The sequence below is a fragment of the Phasianus colchicus genome, chromosome 1 (genome assembly GCF_987193195.1).
Source record: "Phasianus colchicus chromosome 1, bPhaCol1.hap1.1, whole genome shotgun sequence".
In the NCBI taxonomy this organism is placed as follows: Eukaryota; Metazoa; Chordata; class Aves; order Galliformes; family Phasianidae; genus Phasianus; species Phasianus colchicus.
Window position 1 is genome coordinate 9,505,830 of NC_143436.1, and position 16,394 is coordinate 9,522,223.

The 16,394-nt window shown below is 38.6% G+C and overlaps 1 protein-coding gene across 9 annotated transcripts in view; it reads left to right on the plus strand.

Annotated features, from left to right (window-relative positions):
• SEMA3D (semaphorin 3D) overlaps window positions 1–16,394 on the plus strand; it is a 140,417-nt gene that overhangs the window by 103,034 nt on the left and 20,989 nt on the right. For all 9 annotated transcript variants that reach the window (XM_090135189.1, XM_031591040.2, XM_090135201.1 and 6 more), the window contains 4 exons: window positions 206–320; window positions 2,146–2,215; window positions 2,860–3,004; window positions 14,962–15,184. In XM_090135189.1, coding sequence (XP_089991315.1) covers window positions 206–320; window positions 2,146–2,215; window positions 2,860–3,004; window positions 14,962–15,184 — 553 coding nt within the window. The remainder of the gene's footprint in view (window positions 1–205; window positions 321–2,145; window positions 2,216–2,859; window positions 3,005–14,961; window positions 15,185–16,394) is intronic.

The following is a 16,394-nucleotide window of genomic DNA, read 5'->3' on the forward strand; positions in this document are numbered from 1 at the left end:
AACATATGTTTCACAGCATTTCAGTTCTTGAACTGTTCTGAGAACACTGCAAATTTATTTAGGCATAATCAGAAAATTTCAATCTCTCATTCTAATAAATGACTACTGGAGCTACTTATGAAAAGATTGTCCTTCACTTTGCATCCTGTGTTACAATGGCTCTTATTTGTTTAATAATTTAGTCTCTTTATATTATTTTTATTAGAATGACATGGGAGGTCAGCGGAGCCTAATAAACAAATGGACTACTTTTCTGAAAGCCAGGCTTGTGTGTTCAATACCTGGTCCTGAGGGAGCTGACACACATTTTGATGAGCTACGTAAGTTGATTTATCTTTAATAGCTTATTTTGTCATCAGATTTGCTTGTGCTTCTTTTTTCCTTATTATTCTTTACAGAAGTACCACATCTTATTCTGATTTTATTAATTTTCCAAGAAGTACTGACAGTATCTAAGAATGATTGTTGTAAGCAATCTGAGAGGAACAGATGGTCCTATATGTCAGCTAGACTCTATCCTTAGAGAAGTGTACTGCCTACCTGGAGTCCTGGTCAGGGATACTTCTAGGAAACCTTCCAGTCTGATTCACCCCTCTGGTTATTATCCTTTATTGATAATTCAGGTCAGAAGTGGTGAAGTCACTGAGAGAAGATTGAGAAATACCAAAAGGGACTTCAGAACATTGGAGTGGTTAGTTGATGGAGCAGGCATGCAGGTGGTGTTCTCTATCCCCTTAGTGATAGTGAGGTTTACTGGGGGGACCAGGAAAACCCATCTCATAAACATGTGTCTGAGAGGCTGGTGCAATTGCAGGATTGTTTGTTTGTTTGTTTGTTTTAAACATGGGACAGTTTACTTGGCACCTGGTCTGATATCTTCAGATGGGTCTCGCCTGTCTCAAAGAGGAAATGGATCCTAGCCCAGGAGCTGGCTGCAGTGATTCCAGGGGTTGGTACTGGGGCTTGTCCTGTTCAGTTTCTTCATTTATGATTTCAAAAGGATTGAGTGCAACCTCTGTAAGTTTGCAGATGACATCAAGTTGGCTGGAAGTGTCAATTTGCCTGAGGGTAGGAAAGCCCTACAGAGGGATCTGGGCAGGCTGGATCACTGTACTGAGGTCAGTGGGATAAAGTTCAACAAGACCAAGTGCTGGGCCCCACACTTTGGCCTCAACAAACACATGCTACAGGTTTGGGGCAGAGTGGCTGGAAGTCTGCATGGAAGAAATGGACATGGGCTGCTGGTTGATGCTCTGCTGCAGAGCAGCAGTGTGTCCAGGTGGCCAAGAAGATCTTGGCTTGTATCAGAAACAGTGTTACCAGCAGGAGCAAGGAAGTGATCATTCCTCTGTACACAGCTCTGGTGAGGCAGCACCTTGGATACTGTGTTTAGTTTTGGCCCCTCTACAAGAAAGACGTGGAGGCCCTGGAGAGTGTCCGGAGAAGGGCAACAAAGCTGTGAGAGGTCTGGAGCACAAATCTTATGAGGAGCAACTGAGGGAACTGAGGTGGTTTAGTTTGGAGAAGAGGATGCTTAGAGGAGACCTTATTGGTCTCCACAGCCATCCAAAGGGAGGTTGAGGTAAGGTGGAGTCCACCTCTTCTCCCATGTGACTAGTGATAGAACTAGAGAGAATGGTCTCACGTTACACCAGATGAGATTTCAGGCTGGATGATAGGAAAAACTTCTCTGAAAAAATGGTCAGGTGATGGAATGGGCTGCCCAGAGAGTGGGTTGAGTCACTGTCCCTGGTGTGTTTAAGGAATGTTTAGAAGACATAGTTCAGTTGGAAGTTATTGGTGATACGTGGATGGTTGGACTGGATGATCTTGGAGATCTTTTCCAACCTTGATGATTCTATGATTTTATGATTCCAAAGTCATTGATTATAACTTGAATTAATCTTATCAGAATTATGGTGTTCATAACTCTCCAAGATGGAAAGTAAAAATCTGGTTTTGTCTAAAAACAGGCTATCTGCAAAGGGACAAATGACAGATTATCGGCACAAATTCACTCAGCAGAAATTAGACAAAAGTAACCTTCTAATTTACAAATATAAAAACTGTAAGTGATAAATGCAGAAATATTCAATGTTTGTTTAATAATAATAATTTAAAAATCACAATATTTTCCCATTACAGAAGATATATTCTTACTTTCTACAAGAGATGAGAGGAACCCTCTTGTATATGGAGTCTTCACTACAACAAGGTATGTCTTAGGATCATGTTTGCCTTTGGAAACAGATGCAGGAGGTCTTAATCAGGGATGTATTAATTAATGAACCTCTCAGCTATGATATTGAGGTACTTTAAGTAGAATTTTCATAAAGGAAATAAATAATTATTTTGTCTTTGAAACTTTTGAATTAAATATACTTAAGGACAAGGTATGCACTTCACAGTGGAATTACAAAGAAAAATTGCCAATGCACTCCTCAATTAAGAGGTAACCACTATACTGGCTCCACAGTATATATAACCAAATAAAATATTTACAGTTGAATGAATTCCAACACAATGACATAATCATAATACTTCATAAATGACACTGGAACCTATTGAACACTAGAAAAAATAACAGTCTATCAAATGCTCCCAAAAGCTAACAAGTCCCAAAAGCTAACAAGGTATTGTCTGAGCAAAGCTTATTCTTGTAATGACAGTGACACATAATATCTGTAGTTATCAGAGCTGTCCACATTGTCTGTTATTTAGCACCAATTATATTAACTCTCAGGTGTAGGATTGATCGAAAACCCTTCAGACTCAGTGGAATTACTGCACTGATTCACCAGATGAGGGGTGTTCCAGACATGAGCTTACAGTGTGCTTATCAGCCTGTCTTCTTCTCAGCTCTGTCTTCAAGGGCTCTGCAGTTTGTGTGTACAGCATGGCAGATATCAGAGCTGTTTTCAATGGCCCTTATGCTCACAAAGAGAGTGCGGATCATCGATGGGTGCAATACGAAGGTCGTATCCCCTATCCCAGACCTGGTACAGTAAGTGTCTCCTTAATTACATGCTTCTATCTTTACCCAAAGACAATCATACTTTTCTGTCCTCCATGGACTGTCAATTTATATTTTCCACTCAGGCAGGATGTTTCAAATTATCCTCACAACCTCTCTCTTCTGTTGAGAGCTCAGACTTCTACCTACCCTTTTTCAGGTTATGTATATAAATATGCATTTTCCACTTCTCTGACATAACATTGTGTCCAGACCATTTCCTGATTTTCTCTTTTATTGTTGTCTCCTGCTGTCCAGCTCTATTTCTATCTGTTGGGATCACCTCTGAGGTGCCAACACTTCATAAAAATCAAATCCATGTTTTTATGGAGTATTAAATTATGATTAGATATTTAATTTGGAATCTTGTATTTCTGTTATCTCTGTTAAAATCCCATTTATTGAGATATGGTCATTGATTCTATTCTGTATGTTTGTGCATGTGTTCTGTTTTGATATAAAATACGGAGTTAGTTGCTGCAGACTATGTGATGGAGTAAAAGTGATAGGAAGAAAAGTGAAGTTTAATATCTGGAAAAAATCTGTGATACCTTAGATGCAATGATTAGGCCAAAACAAAGAGGAAAATGTTGAAAGAATTTAGTAAAGAACACTTACTGTACTTTTGTCTTGGTATTAAATTTGGAAAAGCACAGACATACATTGCTGATGAAGAGGAAAACAGTATTTCCAGAAAATGCATTTATTTTTAAAGTGTCAGTAAAACTTTGAGCAACTCTTGGTACATACAATTTGGAAGAGCAGTGGTTTAACAGTAAAACAGCTGTGGGATAGTTTTCTTAGTCTAGTACTCATTTAACTAGTTAGTAGTAAGAAGCAAAACAAATACAGCCAAACTCTGAGCTACTGAGGTTGGGATGCTGCTGGTACCTTGCCTAGAGGCCACTACTTCTCTGACAGCAGCATTACCATAATCATTGCTTAAAGTCCTATTATCTAACTTATTTAGCTTTTCATTTCATTCTTTTCCTTGTTTTTCTACATTTTATTTATTATCCTTCCAATAGATCCAACTGCTTGGTCCATTCCCAATCTGTCTATGGCACTTGGTTGTTCATAGCACAGGTCATGCTGTGTGCTCTGATTCCCTTCTCTCAGCTTCAGACTGGTGGGAAAGGAAATATTTCCATAAAGAGTAAGACAGCTCCAGCAATTGATTCAAACTGCCTAGAATCTGCATTACTGGAGCAAATAAGATCCTAATTTAGACGCTTACGCATCTCTCTCCCATGCAGAATATATGGCACCCCCAGAAAAGAAGATTACATTTAATTCTTCTATTATTATTTTTTCAGCATGTGCAACTCCATTACTGGTTTAGAAGGGCAGATGCGTTTAGTTTTAAGTACAAAAATGGTGCCAGTGAGAACAATAGCTGGTCCCATGGCATCTAAAGAGATTAAAATAGCTCTCTTGAAAACCTTACAGTGCCCCATAAGGATGAACACTCAGCACAGATAGACGGGTCATAAGCTCATTGCATTTTTGAGTGTATTAGCCATCACATGGTTGAGCTGGGATTCGCAAGGAAGGAAATGTCATGCTGGAGCATGTCAGCACTGATCTTTATCGCTGATTTGAATATCCATGCTCAACAAGTATTTTCAAAGTTGGAAAGTTTAAAGAAAATGGATATTTTCCGTAAGCCGCCCCTTAAATCTCTAACGGCTTCCCTTAAGCACTTGATAACAGCTATGAGAAAATGGTCTCATAAAAATCCTTAGGAATTCTGGATTTCTGTAGGAGTTTGTCTGACCACAAGCTGAGAAGGGGAGTGGATTTTGCTGAAACAAGATCTCTGAAGAAAGATATCTGTAATGTTTACTATGTAGATAAGGTAAATTTATTACTACATTTGTCTTAGTGAGCCAGAATAGTCTCAGACTGAAACAAACTTCAGGTTTGGTGGTTTAAGATAGCATACCCAAAGAAGAATTAGATTCATGACATTCATTTTGAAGTGAGCTAGGCCAAATGTCTGAATCTGAGCAGGTTTAGGCTGAGATCTAAAAAAGCAACACAGTGTTTGAAGGCAAGGAAAAGAAGCAGCACACTATGTGCCCACAGAGTGCTGCAGTGTGTCTGAATGCAAAAGTGCTCTTTTAAGATTAATTTCACCATTTCTTGCCAGCTATGGGGTGATTCAGGAATGCTTAGAACAAAGCCAGAGGGATAATCTGTCCATTTCTTAAAGTTACTGGAGCATTTTTGAAATTTAAGCTTTACTTAGTGCTATAGTGTTAGCTACAGCTTAGCATAGTCAGCACTACCCCTATTTTCTATTTCTTGTATTTGAAGTTACTGGCAAAGTCTAAAAATGGCATTACTAGGAAATGCTTTTCCTTTGATGTTTTGCTTTAAGGGAAGAATTGACTTCCTTTCAGCATTTACACAGAAGCAGGAGACTGCTCACCCTAATTTAACTTCTGGCTCAGCTGCCTTTATCTCCTAAGTAAACAAAGCTGTTCACTATAGAGGCTGCGACCACTTTGATATTGAAATTTTGACAAAATGCTTCCTGCGGCAATTTGTGTTGGAGATAAACTCTCAACATGGCTGTGATGTCATACCTTGCTGGTGCTGAGCATCTTGCAGGTGATACAGTGAGGTCTGCCTGCCCTCTGGTGTCCGCAGGACCCTGAATGGGCTGCCTGCTGCTCAGGTGCAGCACAATGTGCAGCTCTTCTTTCCAACTTCTCTTGGCAGTATTAAAGAGCACGTGGATGTCATATAAATTTAATGGAGACAAAGCTTGAAATCTCTTCCAATTTGGATAAAAAAAAATAAATTAAAAAAAATAACATGCAGCAGGCAGCCCTGGTATATAAAGGGCTGTTTGAAAATCAAGAGAGCTTTTGCTTTATCTTCCTGAGCTGTTTTAAAATTGGACTTGTGTATCTGCAGCTGTCCCCTGATAACAGATCCAGTTTTCTTCCAGTCTCTTAGGATTTCACCAAGGAAATTATCCTTTGATAAAGGAGTCATCAGGCACTTCCTGTAAAATGTGTTCCTGGATTCTGAAATAGAGTTTACATAATGTCCTCCCAGTCATAACAGAAGACATTTGAACAAGAATTTCAGTGAAGTGGAAGAAAACTGTTGTAGTATACTTATACATCTGTAAATATTGTAGTATCAAAAGACCTCACACTGTGTATATCCTATTTGGAAATTCTGATGGGGTACACAGGAACCATCGTCATTTCACTGACAGTGAACAAATGTCACTGTCATATTTTGAACAGAATCTTAGTGTTTAAAGATGCAGGTTAACAGTCTGCTCTACCACAGTGCCAAGGTATTTAATTGCAATTCAAGGAAACATTGAATACAGTGAGTCTGGATTACTAACTAACTGATTTGCCAAAAGTCCCCCAAAAAAAGATCTGAATGAGCAGAGTAAGAATCTTGCATCTAATTGTAGTCTTAGCTACAAGAAGCATCCAGCACAGCAGCCACTGCTTTTCTTCATTTGTACATTGTATCTTGCCTCATCCCACTTCAGATCAGAATACTGAGATCCTGTTTTCTTTTAATTCTTTTAATATTTATTTGAATAAATTACTTAATTATTTCTTTTTATTCTCTTATTTAAATTTTTTTTTAAAGTTTCTGTGTCCTCGGATCCTTCTGTGATCTTTCTCACCTTTCTCTTTTGTTTTTTTTCTCCCTTTCCTAAGTGAAACCTCTTTGTTGGTTTTTTTTGTTTTGTTTTGTTTTTTTTTTTCTGCTAACTCAGTGCACAGGCTGATGGAGGTGTGTTGTCCATCCCACTGGGACTTGGCTGAGCCACTGAGAAATACTGGCTGCCAAAAGCCTTCCCTTGTCCTCATGTCTTGTTAGTTTTGCTGTTTTAATAAGAGTGTACATAAAACATTGAGGGTTGCACAGGTTTCCCTTGTTATTTTTAGACTTATCTTCCTCTTTCACCTGATCTTTTATGGGATAGACTGCATTCTTTGCTTCTCCAATTCCTGTCTCCTTTGATCTCCACACTGTAAATGGGTCTGGTTAATTAAGTGAAATGTTTCACTTTATGGGCTTATTTTCCTGAGAGAGCCTCCTCCGCCTCCTCCTACGTACCAACACGTTTTCTCGAACATGAATCACCTCTCAATTCATTGCAGCCTTTCAAAATGCTGCGAACTCAGTCACCTCTCCAGCTTGCAGAGGTCAGCAGAGAATTGCAGTGTGCCACCTGCAAAGTCAAGTTCACTAACCTAGCTGCCTCCTACGGTTATATACACATTAATGGTTTCTTATGTCAGCCTTTGCTGTCAGCCACACAGGTGTGTTAAATGGAAGAGTGATACAGAGGGTTCAATACAATCACTGTAATAGGATAGAACAAATCTCATACATCCAGTGGAACACAGTCTCTTTGTAAAAAATGTCTCTATTTACTGTGTAGCTCTGATCAGACTGTAGAGAAAAAGCCACAGACTGTTTAGGACACTTAGAAACCAAGTTTTTTTTCTTCAGAATGGCTGAGTCTCTGACAGTATGTGAGTGCCTAAGCCCCAAGAGCCATTCCTTAGCTGCCATCTATACCACAGAAAGTCCTTAACTACAAGTATCCAATTTTCTGAGGTAGTTCTGGGCATCACACCAGTCCTTGGCATTACATCCTAGTCCCTCAGTCCTCAGATTCTGCATTTCTCACTGAACTTACAATAGATTCACAGACTCATAGAATGGCTTAAATTGGAAGGGATGTTGAAGACCGTCTCGTTCCAATACTCCTGCCACGAATAGAGTTGCCAACTACCAGATTAGGCCACCCAAGGCCTCATCCAACCTGGCCTGGAACACCTCCAGGGATGGGACATACACAGCGTCTCCATACAGTCTTTGCCAGTGCCTCATTATCCTTTATATACACATAAAGCTCAATTTGTTCAAAACAGTAGTGACTAGCTGAAAGTAATTCAATTTCTCCACTTTTTGCTTGGTAACTATAGCAGAACTCATTTAAAGTTTGGAAGACTTTACCTGGAACTGCAGGAGAATGTTGACTCCGTGGCTATATTAACTATTTACTGGTTAAATACTCATTCTCTGATAGCTAGAGCAAGAAGGTGTGTGTCAGTATTAGTTCTTGGCTATGGTTATTGCATTCCCTTAGAGGAGGGTCTAATGCTCTGCAGAGCTTTTCATTGAAAAGAAATCTTCTCCCTTTCTGGTTAATGTCTGAGCAACATTCTTACTACTTTTTGCTCAGCTGAAACCAAATTATCCCAAGAAAAGTGAAACAACTTCAAGAGGAGCACAGGGGATCTCGTAGGGTGGCTCTGCTCTGTGTGCCTGAAACAGAGCTGAGAGCTCTAGCAGGAGAGACACCCAGGTGAAGGCATCCAGTTCTCCAAAATGAGAGAGATTTAAGAACTGTTTCATTCCTTCATATTTTACGCTGGCTACTTCAAATGTCCCCAAGAGAGTGCCTTACTGATGTGGTGCTTTTTTCCCCTTGTGAAATGCATCAAAATTGTAAGTCTGGACATTGCAAAATCCAACCAGCAGATGCCAACTTCACTCACTGTTATCAAGTCCCTGTTGTGCATATAATCTATGAGTGTTTAAAGCTCTTTGTAAAGTGGGTCCAATGCTCAATAACAAGTCCCTTCTAAACTGAAGTTTTGTCATGCTTAAAATTAAAACTCTTAGAGCTTACAGGGAACTTCACTCTTTTTCAGCAGCATTGCTGAATTAAAGACACGTAATTAAACGAAAAATATATGTATTTTTACATACCTTAAAGTTAGATTCCCAAATAATTGTCACAGTTTTAGTGGGTGTTAGATCCTGCAGCTCTTACTGACTTCACAGGCTGGTACTAAGCACTATGCATTTTGGCAAATTGGACGTTTATTTAGGAGCCTAACTTCTGGCACCAGCTTTTGAAAATCCTGGCCAGGATTCCCACATAATGTTAACACTGTCACACTATACATCTTTAGAATTGTGTGAGATCTACACATCCAGCACTCTTCTAAGCTGAAAACTTAATGGGTAAAAAAGACAGAAAACCTTACATATGTGCAGCATGGAATGCTTTTATCTGAGAAAGATTTGCCGCAATTCACCACCTTCTGATTGTATTTGGATATAAATAAAAGGTGAGGGAATAAAAAGGCATTTTTTTTTCAGATTATCTGGATCTGGTCCAGGTGGATTATTGTCAAAGTGAGCTCACACCAAATGCACTGGAAAGCCTTTACATTATTACTGATTTGATTCTTTGAAAGTTTTGTGCCACAGTGTTTATACAGCAGCTGAATAGAGATGTCCATAGAACTTCAAACTCGGTGTCTATTTTGTTGATTTGTTTTTCATTTTTGAACATGTACATTTCTATGAAGCTATCATTCATGAAAGTGAAAGCCTAAGCAACCTTTAAGAATTAACTGAATGGTGAAGATTTTTATCTAGCAGTACTGATTTTACTTTTTTTTTTTTTTTTTTTTTTTTTTTTTTTTTTATGGCATCTATCTAGAAGAAAAGCATCAAATCTGAGCCAGTTGTTTAGATTTCTCTGTCAGAAGGAAAGAGACAGGCACTTCCTTTGTGCAGCTCAAACATACAAGACAAGAATCTAGGTCAGGTGAGAAGAATCTCACCCCTGTTGCAAAAGCAGAAGATGAGATAGGATAATGGTATTGTAAGAACTTTTATGGAGCCAGATTCTTTTGTAGTCCACATAAAGCAGCCCTGCCAACCTAATCCTGTGACATTTGATATAAATGCAACTCTCTTATTGTCTGCAGTAGGAGATGTCACATATCTGAGACAGCATCTGGTGCTGATGATGTGAATAAATGTGAACTGGGCAGAGAACACCGCTATCACTATCACATGTGACGTGCAGCAGGATATGAACTCACATTTTCAGAGGTGAAAGGCTGCTTCACTCACCCACTTGGACGTGCAGCCTTTATCATCATGCATCCTATTGATTGCTATGAAAGGAAACACGAGCCCACAGGAATTGTTTTGTAATGATGGGTGGACACACAGCTTTTAACAGCTGCCTGAGGACTTTGCCAAAGGTTGGCCCAAATTAATTTTTCATTCCCTTGTTCCATCCATCATGCCATGCAGTTACTGATGCCTCTGAAAATAGCACTCTTGGCCAGCATAAGAGGATCACACCTGCCCAGCTGTTCTGGTTGGTCATGGTCTTTTAGGAGGTGATCCAAAGCCCACTAAAACAATTGGAAAAAGTCCTATTGATCTGAGTGAATCTTTGGAGCAAACCCTTAGTCCTTATTTTTACTGAACCAGGTGTATAGGCTGGCAAAAATTTTCCTGTATCATGCATGGTAGGGTTTAGGCCTTGGGGAATCCTTTAACAGATTTGTAGTTAGAGATTTTATCCTAGTAGTTTGTAGTGAGTGATGTCATTGCTTTCCTCTTTGGCAAAAAATCTAGGACATCTCTAAGATCCATGGGGCTACTCCCATTTTATAAATATAAATGAATTTCTGAGATTGAGCTGTAAATAGGAGAGCAATCAGCAGAGTTCCAGAAGATATGGACTGTAATTCACAGCTCAGAGCATGAACCACAGAGAATGTAAATATAAGGGAAAGCCAACCTGCAGTTCTCACTCAGGGGAAGTGGTACTGCATGGTTGGGGAAGCAAGGAAGAGTAAATTTCTTTCTCGTCCTATATAGAACAGTCTGATGCATGATTTTATCCAAAGGCAATTAAAAGAACATATGTTTCTGTTGATTTCAACAAACTTTGAATCAGCTCCTGCAAAGATAAACGTGCTTTTCAAATCAATGGGATTTTGGAGGTCAGATTGTGACAGAAGGGGAAAAGACTCAGACCTGGATTGTTCTAAATATAAGGAGAAATATGTATTTCTGAAGTAATACTTGTGCAACAGGAACACACGTTATTTCTTTTCTTGTAGATACTGTGCTGCCTGAGTAGTGTCTCCTGTACCACAGCTCACTTAATTGTTTTGTTTTTCTCAAGTCAAAAATCTACTTTTTCTTGTGGGAGGAACACTCTTTCTGTATTGTCTTGTGTCTTTTGCTATGTAATATGAGTTCATGTATTTCCTTGTGAAATTATTAAACTGTTACTGCTATCTTCAAAAAATAAGCAGACTACAGCCCACCTCAAGGATATAACCTTGCAAAGCCTTTAATTTCTGAAAGCACAGCAGGAAATGGAACATGGAAGATCACACTCAGCATGTCAGAGGGTGAAATTCTTATGGGAAAGCTATCATAAAACCTCTAGGGATAACTCACTGCAACATATATTTCCAAATGAACTATTTATTTATTTATTTATTTATTTTTCAGTAGGACTTTCCTCTTTGCCTACTTTTGTACTTGTATTAAATTGCTTTTTTCAAGGGATGTCCTTTCAGCAAGAATCAGAGGACAATAATACAATCCCAACTTTGTTCTCTTGCCAGTTTTTTTCATAGCCATGCATTAAATTGTGTATTTGGAAAAATGATCTAATACATGATGGAATGTATCTCAATTTAACTTACTCACTGTCTGTGGATAAATTTTCAAAAGCTACTAGGTGATTCAGGATCCTAAACTCTACTTTCAATTAAAAAATATGGAGTTTTTATGAATATAAGGAGGCTTAACTGTTCTAGACTGAAATAGTGCTAAGCAAGTGGATACTCTCACAGAATCTCTCATTTCTGTAGATAGCCATGAAAATCAATCCACACGAGGTCTAGAAAATAAGGTATAGTCTTTTAAATCTGCATTCTTACTAAATAAAGCCAGAGGACAAGTTCAAGCACAGACCTGTATTCACTGTACTGCTTAAGGCTGGCATTGGCTTTACCACGGTGTGCTGATTAGCATCCTCCCCAGCAATGCCATGGCAGTTGAAACCTGAGAGAAGGAATGGTCCAGGCTGGTTCTGAGCCTGAGAGAAAGCTTTGGCAATGGTGACTGAAGTTGCATGGCTGTGAGAAGGGAGTTTGCCAGCAATGAAGGAGGAACAGGCTCAGTCCTTGTCACTGTATGTGCTGTTCTTAATAAAAAATGTTTTAAATAATGTCAAACCTTACATACTGGAACAAATCCTAACCTCAAGCTCTTAACTTTCATGATAGATAGAATATCTGTCAAGCTGGAAATTTATAGGAATGAGCTATGAAGGAAGATTGTAGAGCAACTTTGTTGCAAATCTTAACTTTCTCCCAGAGCGCTACAAAGATATTATCACATTTCTTTCTTCACAGTTTGTGTTATGGCTCCACCTGGCACAAAATACAGGGATTGCTTTGTGTTAAAAAACAGCAGCCAGCAGTTCAAATGTAAAACTGTGTGATCAACTGGATTGTCAACTTCTTCTTATAATTACCTGTACTGCCACAGTAAAACATCTAGGTGCCGCTGCCTCCATATTAAAAAGAGAAGCTTTCTCAGACTCAGATTAGAGACAAAGTGTAAGGTGCTGGATGCAGACAGCCATGGAAAAGAAAGCAGACATAGTGGGTCATGAGCATGACTGACCTTGCAGATAAGTGTTGCTTGTCTTACTCCCCCCAAAAATGGAAGGGAGAAATTTGAAGGTGACCTGGGAGACAGGTTTATGAGTTGTCTTCAAGCAGTATATGTGAGAATCATGAAGGAATAAAGCACAAATGCGTATATAAGCAAAAGAAACAGCTGAATTGATTAGGTAGTCAGTATGGGTCTAACAGAATTGAAAGCCAACTCTAGCAGTAAATGGGAGAGACTGCGAAAGTTTTCAGGGGTTTTCTCGGAGTAGCAGTATTCTGGACCCAAAAAGAGGATGAGAAGACATTTTTCAAAACCACAGAAAAGAATGCTGCAGCAGTGAGTTTGCACAAGGGTTTCAGCTATGCGAATGAGTTAAAAAAGTCACTTCTGAGAAATAATGAGCTGCAGGGGTCATCTGGCATCTAGAAAATCTGCCTTTATTACAAGAAAAATAAATACGAGGTGTAGGATTTACTGTTCACCAGAAGCTGTGGACTCTGATTACAAGCCCTATACAAGGTATTTTAGTCTAGAAAAAGGAGCACAGCTAAAGCACTTGCTAGTGGCTTTCTTCAACAGTAGCTCTGTGAATATTTCCCCAGAGAAATTAAGTGCTAGTCGAACATGGACTCCCAGCCCACAAGGCAGAAGCTCAGGCTCAGTACCAGAAGCAGCCACCCATCTCCAATCACAGCAGAGCAGAGAGCTGGCAGCAGTATTTTGCTTACACTTCTCTCTCTCATTTTTGTACCTGATTCTTCTTTTTCTATGCACAAATGAAATATTCTTTGATTTTGTTGAAGGAAACGCAGCAAGCAGTGAATACAGCCTATACTCTAAATACTCAAGATTATTCCATGATAGCCAGTGGAGGGCACCCTAGACTTACTGTTGAAAGTCCTTTATATTGATAAGAGTAAAACTATTTTATTCACCATAGCAAATTTAACCTCACACAGATATTTGTGTCTTGAACTGAAGAGCTAGCCTGCGTATTAGGTCATTTATTTCTCCCTTCACTCCAGATTTGATTTCCTTGTCTTGTAAAATATCCAAAGTGATAATACTCCCATGAGTGGGGCAGGGATTGAAGAGGTAAAATTCTTTGCAGATGTACCAGTCTCATCATGAGAAGCATTCTGATTTATAGTGATGCTTTTGAAAAAATGAGGTACAGGTGACCAAATGCTGCTTTTGGTTGAGAAGAAGCACTGAGCAACCTGATATCCGGTTGATTTTACAAGTGTTCTCACAGAAAACCTGATTTCTAAAAGAATATAGATTGACTATGTAGCTTACAAAGAAGACCAAATTTCTAAAGTGGTCTATACCAATAGCGTCTGTTATTGTATTATACGCAGATAGTTCCTATTTTTAAAAAGAAAAAAAAAATAGTTATTTTCCTATATTATTGGATTTTTTTATGACTGAATTTTGCAGTCTCAAATATATGATGAAAAAAAAAGGTTGAAATGCATCTTTGTGCATGGGTGTTAAGGCATGTCTTCACCTCTCCAGGAATGCTGGCAGGTGAAGAAACAGAAAAGACCTTGTATGTGTTTGTAAAAGCCATTTGATGATAGAATTCAAAAATTACACAGTTTTTAAGTAGTTTGTGTTTGTAGACTTGTTAGTGCAAGAAATAAAAAGTATTATTATTTTATCCAACATCAAACATCTCTTTTCTTATGCAGTCGTCTTTTCCTTACTGTCTTATAAAAACAATCCATTTCCCCTCTAACATAGTTTCTGTTATCAAAATGTCTGAGAGAAAGAAGAAAAAAACTGCAGGAGTTTTTCTTCAAAGCTTGCATATATTGATTTGTAGGTAGGTTTTGGTGTGGGCATAAAACTAATAGAAACTGAATGTACATAATTATGAGTAGTAGCAGTACAAATGGGTGAAATGAAACAAATTAGCAAGTTGTAGGTAGTTTTCAATGGAGAATAGGTGGGAGCAGGACTAAGGAAAATGAAGATGAAGGAGAAGCACTTTTGTAGAGAGAGAAAAATGAACAAAGAGTAGGAAGTAGGAGAGTGAAGAAGAAAATGACCCTTTGAAGAACTTGGGAAGCACACACCAGAAGCAAATGCTAAGCTGCCCAGTGTGCTTTCACACTTTCAAACAAGATTGAGCTTGTTCAATTCTAAGTCAAATTTCCTTTCAACTTCTAAATGTCACTAGACATATAGAAAAAAAACAAGTCTACAGTGACCAAAATCTTATTGTATGAAAATCAACTGAACTTACACTCTTATTTAAGCATCTAGAGAAGTGTCCTGCTTTTCAGGGTTTCTGAGGAGCTGGATAGAGCTCTCAAGATTTCAAGATGAATAGACAGCTCTCCTGATACACACAGAGAAACCTGCAGATTTGTTGTATTTCTTCCCTCCTATTCTTCCTAACTTCTTGGTCTCCTTCTTTCTTTCAGTGCCCAAGCAAAACCTATGATCCACTTATAAAATCTACCAGAGATTTTCCCGATGAAGTCATTAGCTTTATAAAGCGCCATCCCCTGATGTACAAATCCGTTTACCCGCTGACGGGAGGACCAGTGTTCACGCGAATCAATGTGGACTATCGCCTGACTCAGATTGTGGTGGATCATGTCATGGCAGAGGATGGGCAATATGATGTTATTTTCCTAGGAACAGGTAGGAGAGGACTTCCACTATTCTTCTGCACAGGTTCCTCCTCTAAAAGCTCTTCTGCTCCAGTAGGTCCCGAATAAACCTGTTGATTAACATCTTTTTCCTAAGCTTGCAGCTTCAGGAAGCATTTAGATGCCCTTGCTTGTGTGATAGGACTTCATAAAACTACTACAATCGGATTAATTTGTCATCTCAGACATTTATACTGAAATTAAGACTAAAATTAAGATTTTAATGGCTCGTGGCCCCAAGGTGATAACCCAGTTATGGGTCAGAATAGCTAGATTTTCTTACCCTCTGAGTTCTGTTCAGTGCTGCTCTTTATATTACGTGGTGATCTGGCTCCAATTCCCACTGGCAGCACATCAGTAGACAATTAAAAGAACAAAAATAACCTTAATAACCTTGAGGATTAATTTCTGTTATCAGCAGTGACATGGTGCATCAGCATTAAATATCTTCTGACACTGCAAAGCTAAGAAAGATTTCAGATGCAGCCTAAAGCAATGATTTCACTTAAATGTATTTAAGAATATTACTTTGCAACATGAGTAGCTCCAAAGAAAAGGGAGAAGGAACAGAGAGGGACTAAAGTACTCTGTCAGGGGAGAAACATGACTTGCACTTTATCTGTGGATAATTATGTACATATTTACATTTTCTTATAACTATGTGCTGTAAGGAAAATAAGTTTGGTTTTAACGTAGTATTTAAATTTAAAATCACTGAACGGATCATCTTACAGTATATATGATATGCTAAGAATTATTAAGGTATCTATTCATAACACTTCTAAAGTATAATCCCTGTTCTTATTCCAGTGAAATTTCATGTTCTTAATCCACAGTTTGAAGTTCCCTAAATAGTAATAGCTCTGATAAAGCATTTTGCACCATTAGATCCAAATACTTCACTAAGGAGGTCATTGCCATTATCCTTATCTCACAATAAATGAAACAGAGGTACATGGAGAGGAAAACATTTGTCCTAGGGCAGTGAGTGAGCTTCTGAAATGAGAAACTAAATCTCTGTTTCAATCCTACCCCAGTGCTGTTGAACTATACAGCATTTTTTTCTGGCCTATCAGCAAATTTGTTATCAGAGTGTAGTTTGATAACTATGGGTACTCTGAAGTGATCTGGGAAAGGGAGTGAATTGTCATAAGGCATCACCTCTTATGAAGTGTGTGCTATCTCAGCCTTCCCACCTGCAT